At 41.9% G+C, this 24,946-nt stretch overlaps 1 protein-coding gene across 2 annotated transcripts in view; it reads right to left on the minus strand.

Moving 5' to 3' along the window:
* Positions 1–23,929, minus strand: part of Itgav (integrin subunit alpha V) — a 98,470-nt gene extending 74,541 nt beyond the window's left edge. Inside the window, exons 1-2 of one of the 2 annotated variants that reach the window (XM_045146685.1) lie at positions 23,705–23,929; positions 3,710–3,837 (exon numbers count right to left, since the gene is read on the minus strand). In XM_045146685.1, coding sequence (XP_045002620.1) covers positions 3,710–3,837; positions 23,705–23,904 — 328 coding nt within the window. In that variant the 5' untranslated portion in view covers positions 23,905–23,929. Of the gene's footprint in view, positions 1–3,709; positions 3,841–23,704 lie in introns of both variants that reach the window. The other variant, XM_004660274.2, reaches the window with a different exon arrangement.
* Between the last annotated feature and the right edge of the window lie 1,017 nt (positions 23,930–24,946).

Consider the following 24,946-nt stretch of genomic DNA (forward strand, 5'->3'; position numbering starts at 1 on the left):
AATAAATGTACTAGAGTAAGTGTTCGAAAACTGGTAACACACAAATACCATGAAAAGTAATTTGCAATACTTAAAAAACTTTAAATATGCATACACTTTTAATTCAAAAATAGATGGATACAGCCTCCCCTCACCACAGCCCACCCACACACAAATAAATAAATGAAGATGAAAGTTTAAAAAGATAAGGCCTGGGGAGATGGTTCAGCAGTTATGAGCACTTGTTTGCAAACCTGTTGGTTCAGGCTTTATGCCCAAACAGCACCCACATAAAGTCAGATGCAAAATCATGCACTGCTTCTGGAGTTCATCTGCAAAGGGAAAAGACCCAGGCCCACCCGCCCACATACACACACACACACACACACACACACACAAATAAATAAATATTTTTTAAATACCTGGCTACAATTTATCACAAAGATAAACTCATATATTTGTAACAAACATACCTGTGAATAGGATTTTCTGCAGTAGTTTTTAAACATTTTAAAAGACTAGAGAGGCTGGAGAGATGGGTCAGTTAAGGTGCTCACCTGCAAACCTAATGACCTATGTTCAATTTCCTAGGACCTCTATAAAATGCTACATACACAAAGTAGTGCATGCCTCTGGAGTTCATTTGCAGTGGCTGGTGGAGCTGGTGAATCCGTTCTCTGTCTCTGTCTCTATCTCTGTCTTTGTCTCCCCTGCTTCTCTCTCTTAAATAAATTTAAAATGTTAAAAAAAAAAACTATAAGCAGCCTAAAAATTCATTAATATGAAATATATTTAAATAAATTAATATGCATGCATACAAAAGAATACTGTCAATGACTTTTTTAAAATAGGTACATCTATATATGTCAACAAACAAAGATCTACAAAAGCTCTGTACTTATAGATGCAAGCATGCAAGGCAGGGTGGAAGAAGGGTAATGCCTAATGCCTATCAATATATTTATTTTTTAAATTTTTATCCATTTGTTTACCACATGTGTGTGTGCACACGCGTGCATGCACACACACACACACACACACACACACACACACACACACACCAGGGTCTCTTGCTGCTGCAAACAAATGCATAATGGCTATGGTCGTTTGAATGTGAACATATGTCCCCCCCTAGAGTCAGGTATATTTTCTTAAATATTTACTTGTTTATTTGAGAGGGAGGGGACACAGAGAGAAGAGAGAATGGATGCACTGGGGCCTCATGCCTCTGCAAATACACTCCAGATGCATGCACCACTTTGTGCATCTGCCTTTACATGGGTAATGGGAAATCAAACTCAGGCCATCAGGCTTTACAAGCACCTTTAACCACTGAGCCATCTCTCCAGCCCCATGGGGTATTTTTTTTTTTTTTGGTTTTTCAAGGTAGGGTCTCACTCTGGTCCAGGCTGGCCTGGAATTAACTCTGTCATCTCAGGGTGGCCTTGAACTCATGGCAATCCTCCTACCTCTGCCTCCCGAGTGCTGGGATCACCCGGCCCCTGGGGTATTTTTGAATAAACTTACAACTTGATTCTCCAGCCAGAAGGTGGAACCCTGCTGGGAAAGGGAGCTGTCACTGGGGCAGAACTTGTAGTCTGGCCCGAAGGCATGTTCAGAGCAGTGTTTCAGCTCTGGCTGTCCATGTTTGCTGGCTGTTAGTTGGCTTTTCTCCCTCTGCTGTAGAAGCATCTATGGAAGAGAGCCAGCTCCCTCTGCCATGATGAAATGTCCCTTGGATTCTGTAAGCCTGAAATAAACCCTTTCCTCCCATAAGCTGTTTCTGGTTGGATGTTTGTTCCAGCAACAAAAAGTAACTGTTTATAACTTAGGAAGATTAAACTTGAGCCAGGTTTTGCAAGCCAGTTCTTTTAACCACTGAGCCATCTCTCCACCCCCAGCTAGTATGTTTACGTTTGTGAGTGTTTTTTTGTAATTGCTAAAGATGCCTAAATGTACAGAATAAAAATAGTCTAGAAGGGTAAAATCATTCTGTTAATAGTTAATGCTTTTAACAAACTGAGGTGAGTGACCCATTTTCACTATAATCTTTGAGGACTGAGAATTTTTTTCTATCATGTATATAAGTGATTTAAAAAAAAAAAAGGCGGAGAGATGGCTTAGCGGTTAAGCGCTTGCCTGTGAAGCCTAAGGACCCCGGTTCGAGGCTTGGTTCCCCAGGTCTCACTTTAGCCAGATGCACAAGGGGGTGCACGCATCTGGAATTCGTTTGCAGTGGCTGGAAGCCCTGGCTCGCCCATTCTCTCTCTCTCCCTCTATCTGTCTCTCTCTCTGTGTCTGTCACTCTCAAATAAATAAATAAATAAAAATGAACAAAAAAAATATTTAAAAAAAAAACAGTCAAGTTTTTAACAAGCAGTTATCGTGGAAATGTACACAAGATATAGTATTTAAAAACAGCACTATATCTAAACAGTTCAATTTATAAATATCAAACTACACCTCATTCTTAGTATTTATATTTTATTATAGTATTCTTAATAATAGCTCTTTCTAGGTTGGGCATGGAGGTGCATGCCTCTGGAGAGCTGAGCACTCCAGAGGCTGAGGTAGGAGTTTGAGGCCAGGCTTGGCTCAAGTGAGACTCTGCTTCAAAAAACCAAAAAAGACTTTTCTAAATATTTACAAAACTATTTCCCCATTTGTGGTAAGATTGAGCCCATTTACAAAAACCATATAGATGAAAAGAAGAATGAGGCTGAATGCCAACAGTTTCAAATGTGACCTGTTTCTTATTAGCAGCTGGCTCAGTGACTGACAGGCATCGGGCCCTCAGCCACGTCAGTGGAACGCTGATTCAGTTCTCACTGAAACTGAAACATCAGAACTGGAAGGAGAGAACAATATAAAAATAGGGATTCTCTTTTTTCAGGCTCTTCTCAAAGCATTTTGTCAAGCCAGAAAATCAAAATTATTTTTGAAAATTATGAAACTCTTATAGTAGAAGAAATATTACATGTTTTCCTTGAGGGTTCACTAAGTTTTCAATAAATATATATAAATATACAATATAAATATACATGTATCCATATTATACATATAAAACATTTAAATTATCTCTTATTTTCCTTGTGCTATTTTTTTCTTACTGTCACAGTCTTGAATAACATTGAAATTTACCTCAGCAAATAAAATTATCCTGTTATTAGAAAGGTAACATACTTTTTCCAATAAATTTTAGATAGAAGCCTTTTTTTTAAGTTTACTTGAATACACAAAGAATCCTGGACTTGTTTTGTGTGTGTGTGTGTGGGGGGGGTTAGCCCACAGCTGGTATACATACAGAGCAGGGTTGTGGAATGGGGAATGACTCATGTCTTACTTTGGCTGCCAGGGAAACAACAGAAAGCTCTGCTGTGCCCAGGAGCTCCCTCCTCCCAGAAAAGAAAAGAAAAGAAAAAAGATACAAAGCATCTTAATAAATAAATATTTACATGTGAACACTGTCCATGGAAGCTGGAAAACATCCAAAGCTATGTTACTAGCATTGATGGTAAGGTGGTGAGCATCGCTGCCTTCCAAAGCAATGGTAATATATGTTTTTAAGGCTTTCTTATGTCATATGTGTGTATGTATATATAAATATAACATATCATTTGTCTTTATATAACTTTCCCATACAAGCCAAGGTGATCTGGTGCACTACTAAACTGTTACAGTTTTTAAACAAATGAAACAAATTAAGAGAGCAACAACAGCAATGTCTTACCTGTTGAATCAAATTCAATTGGATGGCACCGGCGGCTAGATGACCAGTCACATTTGAGGACTTGCCCTCCTTCTACAATCCCAGGCTGGGTGGTGTTTGCTTTGGGGGCTCCCACCAGGAGAAACATCCTGCTAAAAGTACAGAAAGGTTAGACAACATTTTGAAATGACCCAAAGCACACACGGTATCTGATGACTTATGAGCAAATGTTTTTGGTTGTCATCCACAGTATTAAAACAAACCTTCTAAAATCATCATTTTGCACTATAATTTGTGTTATATTCACTTACTATTTAAACTAAACATTTTAAATATCCATACTTTATTTCATGTGATATGTCTTAATAAAGCTGTTTTATAATGTTGTTTAAAATGTTGACTGGCTTCAGTCAGAAAGGTTTTGTTTTTGGTTGGTTGTCAGCTATATATATTTCTTAATTTAAATTTCTTTATTCTATTTTACTTATTTTGGTTTAAAAAATATATATATATATAATTTAGGGGCTGGAGAGATGGCTTAGCGGTTAAGGAATTTGCCTGCAAAGCCAAAGGATCCCCATTCAATTCTCCAGGATCCACATGAGCCAGATGCACAAGGGGGCCATGTATCTGGAGTCATCTGCAGTGGCTGGAGGCCCTGGCATGTCCATTCTCTCCCTCTCTCTTTCTCTCTCTCTCAAATAAACAAATAAAATATATTTTTAAAATATTATTCATTTATTCATTCATGGCAGAAAGAAAGAAAATGGGCATGCCAGGGCCTCTAACCACTGCAAATGAATTCCAGATGCATACACCACCGCGTGCATCTGGTTTACATGGGTTCTGGGCAAGTTGATCCTGGGTCCCTAGCTTAGCAGTTAAGGTGTTTGTCTGCAAAGCCCATCTTTCCAGCCCCCTATTTTTTTAAGGTAGGGTATAACTTTAGCCCAGGCTAACCTGAAACTCACTCAGTAGCCTCCAAGCTGGTCTCAAACTCACCATGATCCTCCTACCTCAGCCTCCAGAGTGCTAGCACTAAAAATGTTCATCACTATGCCTGGCTACATTTATTTTTAAAGTATGCCTAAAAATCGTAAATACTGTGTCATGCCACAGAGGTGAATGAGAATAGGCCACCTCCTTTACTGCCTGCTTAGTTATGCCATGCTGTTCACCACCCTTCCTTCCGACCCAAGTGACCTCCTTCAGATTGTGAATACACAAACATGGGATACAGAAGCACCCAAGTCATACAAAAATAAACTACTGGACATCAGTTTACAGATTAACCCAAACACCAGTATAGTTGGTGACTTCAACACACCACTCAATAGACAGGTCAAGCAAACAAAAAAACAAACACAAAAACACTGCAGTTAAATGACATCAGAGAGCAAACAGACTTAACAGATGTGTATAGAGCATTCTATCCAAAAGCTAAAGAATGCACATTCTTCTCAGAAGTCCAGTGGACTTCCTCTAAAAAGTTCACATATTAGGACACTAAACAAATCTCAACACATTTAGTTAAACTAAAAAAATGTCTTGTATTTTATCTGACCACAATGCAATAAAACTAGACATTAACAACAGGAAAAATTACAGAGGATATACACACTCCTGGAGATTAAACCACACACTATTGAATAATGAATGGGTCACTAATGAGATCAAGAAGAAAGTCAAGAAATTTCTAGAATTGAATGACAATGAGAACACAACATACCAAATCCTATGAGATATAATGAAGGCTGCCCAAAAACAGAAGTTCTAAGTGCTCACATTAAAAAAATCAGCAAGATCGCAAATAACTTATGATATACCTGAAGCCCTTGGAAAAACAACAAACCAACTCCACAAAAAATAGATACAAAGAAATAATTAAGATCAGGGCAGAAATTAATGAAATAAAAATTTTAAAAATATAGAGCTGGGCTTGGTGGTACATGCCTTTAATCCCAGCACTTGAGAGGCAGAGATAGGAAGACCACCATGACTTTGAGGCCAGCCTGGGACTATGGAATTAGTTTCAATCAGTGTCAGTCAGAGTGAGACCCTACTTCAAAGAGAAAGAAGAAAAAAGAAAATAAAATGAATCAATGAAATATACGAATAAGTTCTTTGAAACAGTAATCAATACTAGACAATTTAACCACAAGATGACCCAAATTAATAAAATTGGAGATGAAAAGGGAATCAATATAATAGATACCAACAAAATTCAGAAAATCACAAAGACATACTGTAAAAGTTTATATTCCACCAAATTGGATAATCTAAGAATAGATGAGGGCCTGGAGGGATGGCTTAGCAGTTAAGACACTTGCCTGCAAAGCCAAAGGACCCAGGTTCGATTACCCCAGGACCCAAATAAGCCAGATGCACAGATAACACATGCATCTGGAGTTCATTTGCAGCAGCTGGAAGCCCTGGTGTGCCATTCTCATTCTCTCTCTCTCTCTTTCTCTTTTTCTTTCTCTCCCTCCCTCCCTCCCTCCTTCTCTCCTTTCCTCTCAAGTAAGTGAATAAAAGTTAGAAATGTTTTACAAAACAAAATAAATAAAAATGGATGAATTTCTAGATGCACATGACCTACCAAAATTGAAGTAAGATGAGCTCAATCATTTAAACAGGTCTATATTAAATAAGGTTGAAGCAAGAATATTTTTAAAAAATTACAAAAAAAGTCCTGATCCACATGGATTCACTGCAGAATTCCATTAGACATTTTTAAGAAATAGTTTATTATTTTTATTTTATTTATTTATTTATTTATTTATTTATTTATGAGAGAGAGAGAGAGAGAGAGAATGAGCACTCCATGGCCTTCTGCACTGCAAACAATCTCCATGATGCATGCACCACCTTGAGTATCTGGCTTACGTGGGTCCTGGGAAATTGAATCTGAGTCCTTTGGATTTGTAAGCAAGCACCTTAATCAATAAGCCATCTCTCCAGCCCTCTACTAGACTTTTAAGGAATAAATAAAAATTGTACTTCTCCAACTATTCCATAAAACAGGAAGGGAAGGACACGTCCAAACTCATTCTATGAAACTAGTATTACTGATACCAAAATCAGATTAAGACACAACAAAAAATAAAAATTATAGACAAGGCTCTGAAGATGTGTACCTATACACAAGTTTTATTCAGGTGTAAAGAAAAATTAAATTTGCAGGAAAATGGATAGAACTGGAAAAGATCATACTGGGTAAGGTAACTCAGATTCAGAAACACAGAAGCCACAAGTTCTCTCTCCTATTTGTATCCTAGTTTCAAATGTCTAGATTAGTATGTATAAGTCAGAATGAGTGTCTGTAGAGGCCAGGAAGCTAGAACAGGGCGATGGAGGTGGGGGAGAGACTGGGAGATGATGCAGGGAGATGACAGAACACATGGGACATGGGGGTATATGGGGTAATAGTGGGAGGGAAAGGTTTAAGCAGGGATAGAGATAGAGGGATGAGGGAGGAATGGAGGCATTAGAAAGATGAACCAAAAGTCAGAACATATGAGCAAGCTTTATGGAAAACTATTATTTGGTAAACTCACTTAAAGTATGTTTTAAGGGCTGGAGAGGTGGCTTAGCAGTTAAGCGCTTGCCTGTAAAGCCTAAGGACCCAGTTCAAGGCTCGACTCCCCAGTACCCATGTAAGCCAGATGCACAAGGTGGTGCATGCATCTGGAGTTTGTTTGCAGTGGCTTGAAGTCCTGATGTGCCCATTCTCTCTTTCTGCCTCTTTCTCTCTGTCTGTCTGCTGCTCTCAAATAAATAGAAATAAGCAACAATAACAAAAATATCTATTAAATTTAAAAAAAACATGTTTTAAGTGTTTAATCAAGAGTTCCCTACATGGATGAATAAAGATGTTCCTAGAAGCCACAGGGTCTTAACAAAAGTTCTCAGTGCCAGGGATGAGATACCTCCCAATGAGTTGTTGTCATAGAGGCCAAAGAGGTCTCTAAACCAACACTGGATATTGCCATTGCTCTTGATTACCCACCAAAACTAGACAGTAGGGTCCTATAACTGAAGACCCCATGTGCTCTGGTTACAGGTCATAAAGAAACCAAGGTGGAACTGAGCTGGAAGCTTCCTTCCTGCCACCTAGCTTTTTTCCTGCCATAATATGATATGTAAACCAATGGGAGGGAAAAGTCATCAACAATCATACCCAGCTATAGACCTTGTGTGCTTCCGAACTGACACGCAAGACAAAAATGTGTACACGGGTACAGTAATGGCATGAAAGTTATGGACATAACCACTGCTCTCTGATTGGATCTGAGGCCTCCTCCACAGGTAGCATAAATATAGACAGAAAGTTTGTGGCTGGGGACTTATACCCAATACTGTAGTGATCCTTATTGAACAGCATTTCAAGCTGACTTCCAGATATTGGTATTGGTTTGTTCCCATACATCAGTACCATTTCCAGCCTCCAACACATGGAAATTTCTTTATTTAAAGGAAACAGGTCAATACAAAGATACAAAGCTACCAAGTTACCAAGAATAAGCACTACTGTGTCCTATACATGGCATCTAACAACACCCTCCAAGCCATCAGTATGTGTTTAGCCCTAAACATGACATCCAGCCACCCCCTCTAAGTTGCAGGGACTTCCATAGAAGGCAAGGTCGAAAGAATGGAAAAGCAAGAGAATGGGAGATGGAGATACAGGCTGCTGTCTTCTGGATATAATAAGTTGGCTACCCTCATGAACTCAGGGCAGATATGGTTTCCTCCACAAGACTTAGCCTGTCACAATGTAAACAGAGCAAAGAGGCTACCTATACAATTAGGAGAAAATCTTTGCCAGCTATATATCTGACAGAAGATTAATATCTAGGATGTACAAAGAACTCAAAAAAAAAAAAACAACTAAGTAATAATAAATCAAACAACTCAATCAAAACCTGGGCTACAGAACTAAACAGAGTTCTTAAATAAAGAAAAACAGATGGCCAATAAATATCTAAAAACCTGTTCTAAATCCTTAGCTATCAGGGTAATGCAAAATAAAGCTACTTTGAGATTCCATCTCATTCCTGTCAGAATGGCTATCATCAAGAAAAGAAACAACAATAAGTGCTGGTGAGGGTGTAGAAAAAGAGGGACTCTTCTGCACTGTTGGTGAGAATGTAAACTGCTACAGTCATTGTGGAAATCACTGTGAAAGATCCTGAGACAGTTAAAAATAGATTTACCATATGACCCAGCTATACCACTCCTTGGTATAGATCCTAAGGACACTACTCACTACCTTAGAGACACTTGCTTATCCAGGTTTATTGCAGCTCTATTCACAATAGCTAGGAACCAGCCTAGATGTCCCTCAACAGATGAAGGGATAATGAGTGTACAGTACATTTATACAATGAAGTTCTATTCCTGGAAAAGAAAAATGAAACCATGAAATTGTCAGGCAAATAGATTGATCTGAAAAGGATTATACTAAGGGAAGGAATCTAGGCTCCAAAAGTCAAATGCCACATCTTCTCTCTTATATGTGAATTATAGCTACAAAGATTTAGATTTGAATGTGAGTAGGAGTAAAAGTCAGTAGTAGAGGCCAGGAAGATAAGAGGAGTTTTGAGGGAAAGAGGAGAAAGAAGAGCTTAAGGGTATTGTAGATACATAAATAGAGGGGCAAAGTACTGGGGCTGTAATGGTCTAAGTGGCATCAGAGGGAGGGATGGAGGAAAGAAGGGGTGGGGGAAGGGTTCATCAAATTTTAAGATGCTATGAATAAGCCATATGGAAACCTATTTCTTTGCTAGCCAATAATATATATGTGTTTTAAAGAGTTTGAGCAGAGGTATTCTATGAACATAGAATAATAATCTATGAACATAGATAATGGTACACCCAGAAGTCATAGATTGTTATTAGAAAAATTTCAGTGCCAGAGGTGGAATACCTTCCAGTGAGTTGTTGGCCAGGGAGGCACCTGATGCACCCAAAACATTACAGGCCATTGCCAAGGCTCTTGGTTGCCTCTATGAACTAGATGGTAAGACCCTATTGCTAAAGACTTCACGTGCCTGGGCTGCAGGTCCCTGAGAAATCAAGCCGGTGCAGAGCTGGAAACCTCCTCCCTGTTGACTAGCTGTTAGAATGCTGGAAAGAGCTCTGCTGCATGCAGTGTTTGGGGAAAGAGAAGTCAACAACTATGTTAACCACCAGGAGACCCTAAAAGCCTTACCAGGCCAAATATGCCAACTAGTGTAATAGTGGCATGCCTGTTATGTAAGAAACCAACTGCCTGCTGATCGGACTGGAATTCTGCTCCATGGGAGGGAATTCATAGCTGGTCCTGAAAACCTATTCAAAAGCCTATGGCTAGAGAGGCCATAAATCCTAGGGGAGTAACGACTACTATTATCTGGATAAATGAATATATTATGCCCAATAAGCTGCCCTGTAAACACTTATAGTTATGCCCATATAATACTTTCCTTTTGGTTAGAGAAGCTTCTCTTTTCAGATGGTGGTGACTATTGGGTGAGTTAAAACTCACCTTATTGCTGAGAAGAAATGACAATGGAGTGTTCAGCACTGAGGCATGTCTATCTCACACCCTCCAAGGCTCAGGGCTCACTGGGGAAGAGGTGGAATAACAAAATGAAAGAGCTAAAGGAAAGGTAGGACTGCTTACAATGCAATCTTCCAGACACAAAATGACCTTGCTATTCATGACCTTAACGGGTCCAGCAGCACTATCTACACAAGACTTTCATAACAGATGGAAAAAAATGATGACATCAAAACAGAACAGAGAATAATATTGAAAAGAAGAAGAAATTCAATGGAGGGTAAATTTGAGAGGGGGGAATTGAGGGTGGTGGGAGGGAATTATCATCATCTATACGTATGGAAGTTGTAAATAAAAAATTTTTAAAAAAACACTCATCAATAAATGGGCTAAGGAACAGACAATTTTTAAAAGAGGAAACACAAATGGATAATAGATACTGTTAAAAATGTTCAACATCCTTAGCCATCAGGGAAATACAGATTAAAACCACACTGAGATTTCATCTCACCCCAGTCAGAATGGTTGTCATCAAGAAAACTAATGACAACAAATGCTGATGATGTTGTGGAAGAGGAGAACTCACTGGTGGGAGGGTAAGTTGGTACAGTGAAGAGGCTTCTCAGAAACTTAACTACGAAGTGAACAGCTATACCACTTCTGGGCATATACCCAAAGGACTCTATATCCCACTACACAGATAACATGCACCTGAACACACACACACCCAATTTAGAAAAAACTTGGGCTGGAAAGATGGCTTAGTGGTTGAGTCCCTTGCCTGCAAACCAAAGAATCCAGGTTTGATTACCCAGGACCCACCCTTAGTAATATAAAAATTTGCACCTTCTTTTCAGGTAATAATAGGTAAAGCTACTGCCTAGCTCATCGGTTAAAGGCACTTGCAAAACCTGGGTTCAAGGCTGGAAAAGATGGCTTAGTGGTTAAGGAACTTGCATGCAAAGCCTAAGGACCCACATAAGCCAGATGTACAAGGTGGCACATGTGTCTGGAGTTCATTTGCAGTGGCTAGAGGCCCTGGAATGAACACTCTCTCTCTCTCCTCCAACTAAATAAATAAAAATAAAACAACAACAAAAAAAAAAACCTTAAGAAAACTAATTTCATGCCTTGAGAAGAAAATATTACATGGGAGACAAAACGGACCAAGGAAAATAAGCTCAGGGAGGGGATAGTTACCTGCAGTGGGCAAGGATGGAGGGTGGTCAAAGAGACAGATGAGCAGAGCCTTAACAGCAGAATGAACACAGATTGTGCCAGTGGCCTTGAGTGTGGACAAAGAGATGCCAGAAGACCACCAAGTTCTTGCTTTTGAAGGCATGGAAGGGGAAAAAAATCTAGTGAGTAGGGGACCAGAAGACAGATTATAAGAAACCATGAATTCAGTTCTTAGTCTAGATTTGTTTGAAATGTCTCTGAGACACCTAACTCATAGCCTGGTGCTGAGGAGAGAGAAATAAAATGTTAGTGATGTCAGATCACAAAATGGACACAAACATCCAGGTGAAGCTTGGAGGGGAGAGGGTTAAAGACCCAGATCTGAGGGCAAAGGACCCAGAAGTGAGGAAGAGAAACTGAGCACAGTGGCACAAGTCTGTAAGTCCAGTCGTCAGGAAGCTTAAATAGGATGTCCACCAGTTCAAGGCCAGCCTTGGCTACAGAGCGACTTCTAGGTCAGAGTGGACTACAGTGACATGTTACCTCAAAAACAAAAGAAAGAAAGAGAGACCGGGGGGGGGGGGGAGAAAGAGAAAAAAAGTGATTGCTTAATGATTAGGGCACTTGCCTGTGAAGCCTAAGGATTCATATTTGACGCTCCAGGTCCCACATAAGCCAGGCACACAGTGATGTAAGCTCACAAGGTCACACACACACAAGAGGGCACAGTCATCTGGAGTTTAAATGCAATGGCTGGAGGCCCTGACATGCCAATTCTCTCTCTCTCTCTCTCTCTCTCTCTCTCTCTCTCTCTCTCTCTCACACACACACACACACACACACACACACACACACACATTTGCTCTCTTGTTAAAAAAAAAAGCTAGTCTGTTGGGTTTACCTCAGGGGAAAAAATGTGGGTGTCTGGAGAGATGGCTTAGTGGTTAAGGCTCTTGCCTGCAAAGCCAAAGGGCCCAGATCTGATTCCCCAGGACCCACATAAACCAGGTGCACAAAGAGGCACATGTCTCTGGAGTTCGTTTGCAGTAGCTAGAGGCCTCTCTCTCTCTCGCTCTCGCTCTCTCTCCCTCCCTCCTTCTCTCTCTCTCTCAAAATAAATAAATAAATAATAAAAATATTTTTTAAGCAAGGAAGAGAGGATATATTAAAAGACTTGTAGCCATTCCTTTTAAACTGATTGAGGCACAGAGAAAGAAAAAAAGAGCATACAGTGAGACTCCGACAGCACTAACTCTAAGCTATAATTACCATTTCATTAACACTAAGTCACTCTAACTCTTCTAGCAAAAGGAAACACAACTGCATTTCTCTTTAGGAAAAATTATGAACAAGTCTACATCTTAAATATGAAATAAACTCATTTTAGCTTTCAAATTGATTTTAAATTCATTTATTCTGGGTAGTAACTCTCAAATCTCAGCTAGACCAGACTGCAAACAGCTATGCAGACCGCTAGGTAATGAGCATCCTGGCCTCTCACACTGATCTCGCTATTCACAAATTCAAAATACAAATTAAACTCCCAACCAAACCACGCCCTGCTTAATAAGGCTCTATGCAGTCATATTTGGCAGCAGGAGGACACCAATGCTGGCTCTCTCTCCCATCAAATCAGCTTGGTGCGTATCCAACAGAATCCTTCACACAAAAAATAGAAATAGGGTTGAGCAAAAAACTGCCACCTCCTCCCACAAGGAGAAAAAGAAATTCCTTGTTATTACAATCCCCTGTATTCTTTTTCCAGAGCAGAGGTGTTTGCATAGCTAAACTACATATCTATGTCAAGTATAGGTACACTTTGTTTTGGTAAATATGTAAATTACATGTGAATGAAACTTTCTTCCTTTCAAACAGATCTAAAGTTTGACCACAGGACAGGGGGTCATAGCTCAGTGGCACAGTGCTTGCCCAGTATCTGTGAAGCCCATGATTGGATTTCTGGATTTCTAGCAAATTTACACACACATGTACATACAACTGCCCTTATTCCTGAAAATTAAATTGTACTTTCAGTATATGTTGGAGAAAATGAATGTTTACGTATGTGTATACTTTTCAAGGTCACCATGGAAAGGGTTTGGGTCCTTCCCGCAGAGGTCCCTAAGAAGGCCAACCCAAGCTCAGGTACGTATGCTATTTTACAGCTGCAGACCACAAAGGCTCCAGAGGAGGTCAGGCTAGGACAGCTGGTTCTGACCTTTGCCTTGACACCTACAAACAGCTCAGGTCTGTTGCCATCACATAACACTTCTCAGAGCTGCTCATAATTTTTTGTTAAAACAATTCTTTTCTTATGATACAGTGATTCTTTGAACGTGGGGCCTCTAGTTCATCCTTACGCATGCCACATGTAAGAAAAAAGAAGGTATTGGGGGGAGATTGTGATCAAAATACATTATGTACATTTATGAAAATTATCTATAAAAATATATTTTTTAAAAACAAAATTTCTAGCCTGGTATGGTGATGCATGCCTTTAATCCCAGCACTCAGGAGACAGAGGTATGAGGATCACCGTGAGTTTAAGGCCACCCTGAGACTACATAGTGAATTCTAGGTCAGCCTGAGCTAGAGCTAGACCCTACCTTGAAACCCTGCCCCCAAAAAAGTAGAAAAGAAATTTCTGGGCTGGAGAGATGGTTTAGTGGTTAAGTCACTTGCCTGCAAAGCCAAAGGATGCAGGTTCAATTCCCCAGGACCCATGTAAGCCAGATGCGCAAGGTGGCACATGTGTCTGGAGTTTGTTTGCAGGGGCTAGAGGCCCTGGTGCACCTATTCGCCCTGTCCTCCACCTCTTTATCTCACAAATAAATAAATTTTATAAAAAGAAATATTTTAGCCAGGCATGGTGGCACACGTTTAATCCTAGCAGAGGTAGGAGGATCACCGTGAGTTCAGGCTACCCTGAGACCCTGAGACTATATAGTGAATTCCAGGTCAGTCTGGGCTAGAGTTAGACCCTACATCAACAACAAAAAAAAAAAAAAAAAGGAAGGAAGGAAGGAAGAAAGATAAAGAAATATTTAAAAAAGAAATTTCTAAAATGCAAAAAAAAAAAAAATCAAGAAAAGGTGACTGGGGTAGCAAATAAATTCCTCAGCTGGAAGTTTCAATCTCAAACTAACCATATACAAAAGAAGTTATTTCCAGTGAGCTTCAACCACTCTAGAATGCAAAAGTCATCCTCTCCTAATCATCCAAGTATTTAAATTATCCTTAAAATAAGTTCCTCACCTGACAACTCTATCTAATTGTACGCTTCAGATATGATCTTGATTTGGCAAACTGTGAGACAGAGGGAGCTAGGAAGTTATTGGGGGACCGGGGGACCACTTTCAGCATAGACAGAAAGAAGGCACAGTAAGAGAGACTTCTGAATGAAAACAGAGCTCTTGGCAGCCCAGAGCCGAAGTGCCTCAGCGGAGACCAGGAACAAGACCGCTGCTTTTCATCAGACCACTCGCGGGTTAAAGGCATGAAATGATGGCAATTAGAAGTGCTAATGTGAGGTTCATCCAGTTTTCCTAAGCATACCTTCATGTGCAGTCTTGCACAACAGTGAAGACCACAGAATACAACAATGTAAATGGAATGTGTGACGATGTTCACGCTCTTAAGTGCTAGGTTTACAAGGGAGAAAGTTGAAGAATGAAGTTACTTTGTCTAAAATGTCATTGTAATAAAGTTACTTTTCAGATAATTTTATAAAGAAACAAATGGAGAGGTGAAGAACATAAAATTACTTTAGATATATGTTAAAGCCTTAAGAGGGAGTTGTGTACAAAGAAAATACAGATTCCCATAGAATGAAGGGTAGCTGGTAGGAAAATGACACCAGCTGAAGGGCCAGGGAGGCGGAGCAGCAGTAAAAGTGCTTGTAGTACAAGCGTGAGGACCTGAGTCTGAATCCCCAGAACTCCCATGAGAGCCGAGCGCAGACGCCATGTCTGTAATTCCACAGCCAGCAAAGTAGAGACCAGAATATTCTCCAGGGTCTGCTGACTAGCTTGTCCTGCTGAATTGGTGAGCTTCAGGTTCAGAGAGAGATGCTGTTTTAAAAACTAAGGTGGAGAGCCATTAAGGAAGACACTTGACATCAACTACTGGCCTCCACACACGCGTGTGTGCACACCTGTGCACACGCATGCATGCACACACACACTCCCACTCACATGCAAACATGCTTGTACATATGTACGCACACTACACACATGCAACAAGGAAAAAAAATGCTGAGAAATATGAAAATTTTATATGTTATAAGAAAATACTTTATAAAAATCAAATAACAAAAAAAGAAAGAAAATGATTTTTAACTAAATTCAACTCAGTATATCTAGTAGTTTTAGGTAAGAGTACTAAAAGACTGAGGGGGGAATGTCAGCAATATAATAAGCAGCTCAATCAAGTGCAAAGAGGTTGGCATTCAAAGTTAACTTACACTACAAGTGAACTGAAGAGGTCACTTTTAAATCTAGAAGTCTCTTTTCCCTGCTCCAGTGACCAAAACTAACAATGCTCCCTGTAACTACTTAAAAGAGAAATTTTTTTTTCCAGGTGGACAGTAGAAACATTAAAGCTTAATAAAAATACAAAATGACAGTATGAGAAAGTATTTCCTAACAAAATAAGAAATATAAAATTTTAAACCTATTTTTAAAAGGCCTTAGTTTTCTCAAAGGGACATCAATGGTCAAGCAATTAACTCAAATGAAGTAGGAAAGAACAAAGAACAAGAAAGTTGGCTCACAGCTTTTCCTGGCAAGGCAGAACTGTGGGGCATCAGCACAGCTTTCCTTGGGGTTGAGGAGACTTCCCTGAAGAGCAGGGAAAATCTGAAGTAAAGCAACTTGAGTTTCACGTGCCTTCAACTCACAGACTCAACTCCCTGTAAACTGTTTGCCCAAGAACACTATCAGGAGCCACATCCTCACCATTCCTTTTAGAGAACTGGACTCATTCCCACTGAATGACTCCTTAGGACTCCAGAATAGCTCGGAGTAGGCTATTCATATCATGCCCTGAAGTATGAATGTGAGGAGCGATAGAAGAGAAGGTGGAAAGAAGACAGAGGAGGGAAGGAAAAGAGGGAAGACAAAATAAGAAGGAAAGAGAAATCGGAGGGGAGAGGTAAGGGGAGAAGAAGGGAGAGACAGATACCAATGGAAAAGATGTCCTTTGGACACACTTGCAATCCAGAGTGTACTCCAAGGGCAGGAGCTTCAGGGAATGTGACCCTGGGTACCAAGGAAGGGCAGCCTGCCAAACAATGACAAGTACATTTTTCAAACCCTCCAAATGAACTAAGTTATTTGGCTGCCTTCAGCACTGACCTTGCCAAGATAAAGCAGACTTCATACATTTAGCTGACTCCAGGGTGACCAGCGAACCTTAACCAAAAGGAACTTCTGAAAAAAATATCACATGTGTATATAGAAAGAAATGTGTATAAAACAGATGAATGTATTTTCAGAAGTATGATTCCATTTTTAGATTTAATTTTATTTCTTAAAAGGCTACAGGGTTCATAATGATGAGAGGTAGAACAGAAACAGTGACTATTAAGTTACATACACTTGAACTTCTCTAATGTCCAAGAAATCTATAGCCTTTAAGCTATTGCAGGAAAACCTCAGTGCCAGTTAGTTGGTGGTCATGGAGGACCCCCAAACAATACAGACTATTGCCAAAGCTTTTGGGTGCTCAGCAGAACTTAGATACTAGAAGCTTATCGCTGACAACAATACATGCAGCACACAGGAGGATGGAAATTCAAGCTGGAGCTGAGATGGAAGTCTCCTCTCACCGTGGCTATCTGATGTAGTGCTGTGAAGGGCTATGCAGGCTGCTGGGGGAGAAAACTCATCATTAGGCTCACCTAAGTGCCGAACAACCCTGGGTGCCTACGCTACATAACTGATTAGCCAGCTAAAATGTGCCTATGGTGCAATAATGATGGGACTGGTATGGGGGTGACCAACTGCTCTCTGACTGGATCTGCTAACAACTCCACAGGAGAGAGTACATGCCTGGTACTGAAAACCTATGGGTGTGAAGAAAGTCAGAGATCCTAGTGGGGAAGCCACTACTTTTTGTTTGGGTTTTTTGGTTGTTTTTTTTTTTTTTTTTTTGTTTGGGGGGAGGGGTGATTTTTCAAGGTAGGGTTTCAATCTAGTCCAGGCTGATCTGGAATTCATTATGTAGTCTCAGGGTGGCCTCACACAAAGGTGATCCTCCTACCTCTGCCTCCCAAGTGCTAGGATCAAAGGCCTGCCCAACAAACTTGAGTTTGTTGGTTTGTTTGTTGTTAGAACGCACTACTTTTGCTGGACCAAATGAATATGCTGTGCCCATCAAATTGCGCTCTCAATATTTATATTCTGTTTATCCCCACAGATGAGTGCTAATCGCATGTTTGGTCAGAGAAACTTCTTTTGGCAGAAGGCAGTGACTACAGGGAGACACCAATTTCATCAAAGTGCTGAGAGTGAATGAAGACTGAGTGCCCAGCACTATCTCACACATCCCCTCCAAGGCTCAGGGAACATGGCAGACAAGCAAGTGGCAAGAATGGACCAGCTAGAGGATGGGGAGACGTGCTTAGGGACACCATCTTCTGGATACAAAGTGATGGTTACATTATGACCTCATACTGGCTATCACTACCTCCACAAGTTCTGTACAAAAATGAGATCATCAACAGTTTGATATGGATGATAGAAGATAGCAGGAAAAACCAGCCATAAAAAGAAAAGAGGGTCAGGTATGGTGGTGTATGTCTTTAATCCCAGCACTCAGGAGACAGAGGTAGGAGGATCACTGTAAGTGCACAGCCTCAGAGTTAATTCCAGATCAGACTGGGCTAGAGCAAGACACTACCTCAAAAAACCAAAGGGTGTGTTTGTGCGGGGGTAAGAAGAAGAGAAAAGAAAGAAAGAAAATAGAAAAGAAGGTCTTGTTGCAAAGAAGTTTAGTACAAGAGAATGGGAAAGGTGGGGGACAAAAGATACTGGGAGGGAATTATGATCAAATTACATTATCTTCATGTAAGAAAATCATTAATAAAAATAAAACATATGGCCTTAATAAGGAGCAGTTGACCTAGAATTTGCTTTTCAAATATAAAGACTATAGCGTCTGTATGTATATTATTTATGATAAGAAAAATCAGAGGCTGGGAGGATAGCTCAGCAGGTAGCAGTCAAGTGACTACCTAGCATGTCCATGATTCTGGAATCACTCCCAGGCACCACCTAAAATTGGGTATGGTGGCACTCATCTATAATCCCAGTACTGGGGATATGGAACAGGAGGATCAAAAGTTCAAGGTTATCCTCAACTACATAGTGAGCAAAGTCAGTGTTGTGTATTAGAGATCCTATCTCAAAAAAAGAAAGAAAGAAAGAAAGAAAGAAAGAAAGAAAGAAAGAAAGAAAGAAAGAAAGAAAGAAGAAAAAGGAAAAGGAAAAAGAAAAAAGTGAACTAACAGCCAGAGCCACACTGAATCTATGAAAATATGCTGGGAGGCTACAGCTCATGCTGGCCTCAAACTGGTGGCAATTCTCCTGTCTTAGCCTCCCAAGTGCTCCAATTTCAGGTGTGCTTCTCCGCATCACCTCACCTGACTTTGGAGCCTGTGATGGCTAAGGAGTTTTCAACTTGATGTTTAGTAATCAACAGAAATCCCTTTCGGTGGGCCTGTGAGGTTGCTTCCAGGAAAAGTATATGCGAAAAGCAAATGAAGGAGGAAGTCCTTCTCCCAGGGTAAGCCCTTCCCCCAGAGCAGGCAGCCCCTCTCAGAGAGGAACTTGATATAAGGGAGCTCTGGGTGTAAAAGCCCCTTCCTTCCACTTGCTGCTGGAGCTGCTTGCTGCCTTCCAGTGCAGACTGAAGACCAGCGTGGATTGAACACCAGTGGCTCCTCAGGAAGCCTCCAGGCCTTCAGTGCTGGATCAGGACTGCTGAGGCATCTGGCCACGTGGTCTGAACAGCTACCGGGTTCCTTGATTCTGGGACCTGTAACTGCTACAGGACCTCCGTAAATAACTCAATAAATTCCCTTTCAATATAATTCATCTTATCAGTTATGTTCCTCTACAGAATCCTGACCAATTCAGAGCCATTTTGTAAAGTGCTGCGGCACTGGTTACAATGCTGAAGTTTAGAAATACCCACCAGGTACGACGGACTCCAAGGGCCTTTATCTAAGGCAAGCAGTTTGGACTTTCTCTACCAATGGAAACATTACTGTGAGAATTTAGCAGCAGATATCAAGATCAAAAATTATGTCTTGGGGCTGGAGAGATGGCTTAGCAGTTAAGCGCTTGCCTGTGAAGCCTAAGGACCCCGGTTCGAGGTTCAGTTCCCCAGGTCCTACGTTAGCCAGATGCACAAGGGGGCGCACGCGTCTGGAGTTCGTTTGCAGAGGCTGGAAGCCCTGGCGCACCCACTCTCTCTCTCCCTCTATGTGTCTTTCTCTCTGTGTCTGTCGCTCTCAAATTTAAAAAAAAAAAAAAAAAATTATGTCTTGGAGCTGAGGAGACAACTCAGTGGGTAACATCCCTTGTTGTGCAAGCATGACGACTGGAGTTCAAACTCCAACAGCAGCCATATAAGAAACCCTACCACTGAGCAGTGCAGAGGAGGTGGCTCACTGGGGCTTCCAGGTCAGCCAGTCTAAACAAAACTCAAGGAACTTCAAGTTTGGTGAATCTGTCTCAGGGAAGAAAGGTAGGAGAACAATGGAGGACACCTATCACGTGCATCTGCACACACATATGCACACACCACACAAATATACACACAAATACACTCACACAAAGGTTGTTTCCAAAATATAAACCAGAGGAAACACAGAAGATATTCTGTAAGCCTACAAGCCAAAGGACAGGATGATTAAAGACCTCTCAGTAGCCCAGACCACACCTGTGATAATTGAGTCTGAGATAGGGAGGGGAAAAGTAGATGCAAAAAGCAGAGATGGAGGCAAGAAAATCTTAACAAGGAAGAAGTTTTAAGACCTTTTGCCTGGTGACTAAGCACTGACTAATATTAAAGGAGTGCAGTAGGAGAGACAAAGAGAAATAGAAAATAAGAGGGAGGAATGTGAAATTATTTCCAGGGCAACAGAGAAAATGGTAGAACCATGAATAGAAATGGAGGTGCAACTGACATCTTTGGGTGCAAAAGAATTCATTTTTTGTCAGGAGTTAGAATGAGCTAGTCACACAGTACTGCAACAGCAAGTTAGAGCTCCGCTTTTAGAACTGAGAAGCAGCCCAGCAGACGTTTCATTTCAAAAGCTTTCCAAGTTTTGCCACATTAGCACTGAGAACCACTGAAGATCTGGAGACACTTAGGGCTCTCAGAAACATTCACTACCCCATCTTTAGGGTACAGAAGCACACAGTTAAGTACAAGAAAAAGAAAAAATGGTTCCACTTGTTTCCACTTCTCAAGAAGAAAAGGCAAAAATTTGAAACTGTATATCTTTTTTGTTTTGAGACATGGTCTGCCACCCAGGCTGACCTGAAACTACGTACACAAGGCTGGCCTTGAGATGCTAATACTCCTACCTCTGCTTCCTGAGTGCTGGGATTACAGTATGTGCCACCACGTCCAGCTTCACGTTAATAGTTTTGACTAGCATGTCATGTCACTTTACTAAATATTTATATTTTAATTTACACAACAGTAAGGAGAAAATTCACTAATAATTTTCTTTTTTTTAATTTTTATTAACATTTTCCATGATTATAAAATATATCCCATGGTAATTCCCTCACTAATAATTTTCTATACCAGGAAAAATGAAATATTCTACAGTTTGCCTGCAGTCTTTGGACCCTTGAAACTGGAACACATCTTAACAACTGTCCCTCCTTCCCTCAGGGTAGAAACACTCATTACAAAGCACTAGTAATAGACATTTTTTTTTTTTTTTTTTTTTTTTTTGCCTGTTACACCACCAAATGGCAAGAATAAATTCAACTAGTAATCTAACTTGGTTAAATTTTAGAGCGCTCTTAACAAAATTAAGCACAACTATACACTGATCTTCATTTAATCTGAAAATAAGTCAGTATATAGAAACATTTTATGTATATTCTGTCTAAAAATAATCTCAAAAAATCTCAAAGCTGCTTTCTATTTGTTAATTTAAGTGATAGATAACTAGTGTGATAGTAACAAAGTTGCTGGTGAATGTTTTATGCAGCTAAACCATTGAAGGCCCATGGGTAAATTCATGTAAACAAATGAGGTCATGTAAACACATGAGATCACAGCATGTCAATGATCATGATGATTGGCCAAAGATTAGTCATACACTTGTAATCAACAATAGCAAATGTCACCAACCATTCACTGTTACTGTTTTCCATAGCAAAAAATGCTTAAAAGCTGTCAGCTGGTCATGTATCTTTGACACTAAATCCTTGCCATAGAATTCACAGAAACATTTGCACAACAGACTATCAATTCTGAAGTAGTTCAGTGCCAGTCTGGACAAAAGACAGAGAATATTCTCAGTCACATTTCCTATGCAAATCAAATCTAAAGGTGTACCTCTGGTGCAACTAAGTCTACATTATAAACAGTATATACTTGAAATATCTGGAAACATGGAATTTTAGAATGGTAAACTGATAATCACATGAAGGGATGGGTGTGTAGCTCAGGGTAGAGCAGGTACATCAGTATGAAGGTATTAAATGTAGCCTCCCTCCAATTAGTGGACATTTTTATCATTATGGAAAATATGTGCTCAGGATTCACCTAGAGCACTGAAACTTGAAATATGCAAAAGTAAGTTTGTTAACATGCTCCTATCAACTACATCCAATCTATATAACATGGCAAGGCTTGTTACCAAAGCTAATGATACTCAGCAACATTGAAAACAATGGCAAGAATGACTGCTATGAAATGCCAGAACAGTCCCAGGCAAATACTGAATCCACATTCAAATAACATGTATCAGAAAATAAAGTCCTATCCAGGTGTAGTTAAGGCATATGCCTGCAAAGCCAAAGGACCCAGGTTCAATTCCCCAGGACCCACCGTAAGCCAGATGCACAAGGTGGCACATGTGTCTGGAGTTTGTTTACAGTGGCTGAAGGCCCTGGCATGCCCATTTTCCCCCTCTCCCATCCCCCCCCTCACTCTTTCTCAAATAAATAAAACAAAATAAAAATTAAAGGTCTCATCCAAGTAAATACCAAAATTATATTGTGGTCCTCCTCCTCAAAAGGACCCCTGCAGAGAAAATAGAGAAACAAAAAAAAGTGTTAGTATTTCTAAGTGCTTACAATGAACTGAAGGAGCCAATTCTTTCTCGGGAAACGATGTAAATATCATAAAACACCCAGTGGACACTTATTAAACCAGTATTTCCAACGCTAATACAGGAGGTGGGGCGCGGTGCTAAGAATGATGTCAGCATTTAGTAAAATCTGAGACAACTTTTAATCCAATATACACAGTAACTGTTACAAACCCAGACGATCTTAGCAACACTGAACGTTGACAATTTGAAAGCTTAAGCAACTTATTATAAATTCTACAGTATTCAAATGACCTGCAGCGCGTGGAAGCTCAGCAAACACCCTTGTTCTTTCAGAACAATGACCTAAATAGTGAATGACTATAAAAAGAGCAGATGACACATTCGATTCATCAGCGCGACCTCAAATCCGTAACGTCTCACAATCCCAAAGATAAGACAGAATAAACTAAATGCAACAGTTCGGTCAATTTAGTCACCATCAGTGACTGGAAAAGGAGTGAAAAGAAATGATCAGATTGAGGGCCCTGACGATTGGGGGAGGGCTTGTTTCAGGAGAGGGGAGAAGACGGGACGGGCGTCAAGTCTGGGAAGAAGAAAAGATTGCCCAACAGGCCAACTGGTACAGGAGAAAAAAAATAATAATAAAACTCCGAGATGAAATGAAGCAAGGCAACAAAGTGACAGAAGCTGCACGAAAGTCCAGCGGAGACCTGCCCTGACTCATTTCCCCATGTCCTGGACATCGAGCCCTGCTCTTCGTAGCTTTCTCCCGGTGACCCCAGACTAGCTTAAAAAGTTAGGGGCACGGTGGCGCTGGGTGACGGGTGTTAAAGCTGGAGTTCAAGCCCCCGCAAAGGTTCCATCCACAGAGGACGTGGAGCAGCAGCCCAGCCCGCGTGGGACAGGCCGAGGCCGGGATCTCCCGCGACCCACGCGCGCGGGGTGTCTCGAGGTGGGTGGCGGTGGGGGAGGGGCCTCCACTTACGAGGACGCGCTGGGCACGAAGAAGTCCACGGCGAACCCGAAGTAACTTCCCTCGGGGCCGGAGTACTCGGCCGGGCTGTCCACGTCCAGGTTGAAGGCGCCGCCGCCGAGGGGCAGCAGGAGCGCGGGGAGCAGCAGCTGCAGGAGGCGGCCGCGGCGGGGACAGAAGCGCAGCGGCCGGGGGCGCATCTCCGCAGCCATGGCCGGAGCGCGGGGGGAGCCGAGCCCCAGGCGTCCGCCCCGCTAGGGGTGAACGGTACCCCGCGGGCCCCGCCGCCTGCGCGCCCGGACGTGCCGGCTCGCGGGGAAGCGCGACGGAGAGGCGAGAGGCTAGGCGTCCCAAGGCCGCCGGGGAGAAGGAGCGCGCGGGGACCCGGGCGCGGGGACGGAGGGACTGCGGGGGCCTCTCCGCCGCGAGAGGCACGGGGCACTGCCAGGGAGCGCGCCGCACCTCGGGCCAGAGCGCGGCCCGGGGCCGGGGCCGGGGCCGGGGGTGGGGGAGGAGACTCGGAGGGGAGGAGCCGCCAGGGAGGCTGGGCCGCCCCACAGGAGGAAGTAGGGGGAGAGCCCTCCTCTGCCTTCCGTGCGCGCGGGCGCCGCGGCTGCCTCCGGGGCGCGGAGCCCCGGCCAGTGCCTCGGTCCTTCCTGGGACACCCGGCGCCGCGAGCGGGCGGTGACGATCGTCCCTGCGTCCTCGGCACTGGAAGGGCCCCCAGCGTGCCCCGTTCGCTCCGGGCACTTCCCGGCGACCGGTGTGTTTAAAGAATGCGGAAAGCTTTCTCCACGCCTAGTATTTCGGCGACTTAGCCTGGCAGCGGAGCTCTGTAATTACTTGTCGTTCCCTCCCCTCCCATCCCACACGCGCCGAGCTTAATTACAAACCCGAGCGCCGGCGCAGCCTCTCCCCAAGGAAGCCAAGTGTCACCGGTCCACAAAGGAAAAGACTTGGCCGAGATCCTGTCCGATCAAATCGGAATGGCCCAAAGCCTTGTTCCTGGGTCTGTTCCTCGGAACAGCATGGTTTCGGAGAACTGATCGGCTGAGTTATTTTAGGATGTGTAGGTAGTCATAATTTTAGAGCTGGAAGAAAGAACCTGGCATGTGGAAATTCAGTTCACTAGACTGAGCCGTCCTTCCGGGGCAGCAACTGTGAGTTCTTACCACCTTGGCCCGCGGAGAATCGATCCATCAAATGGTCAGTCACTGAGGATGGCAGATGAAATGAAGAGTTAAATGCACAGAG

This window comes from Jaculus jaculus, chromosome 4, assembly GCF_020740685.1.
Source record: "Jaculus jaculus isolate mJacJac1 chromosome 4, mJacJac1.mat.Y.cur, whole genome shotgun sequence".
NCBI lineage: Eukaryota > Metazoa > Chordata > Mammalia > Rodentia > Dipodidae > Jaculus > Jaculus jaculus.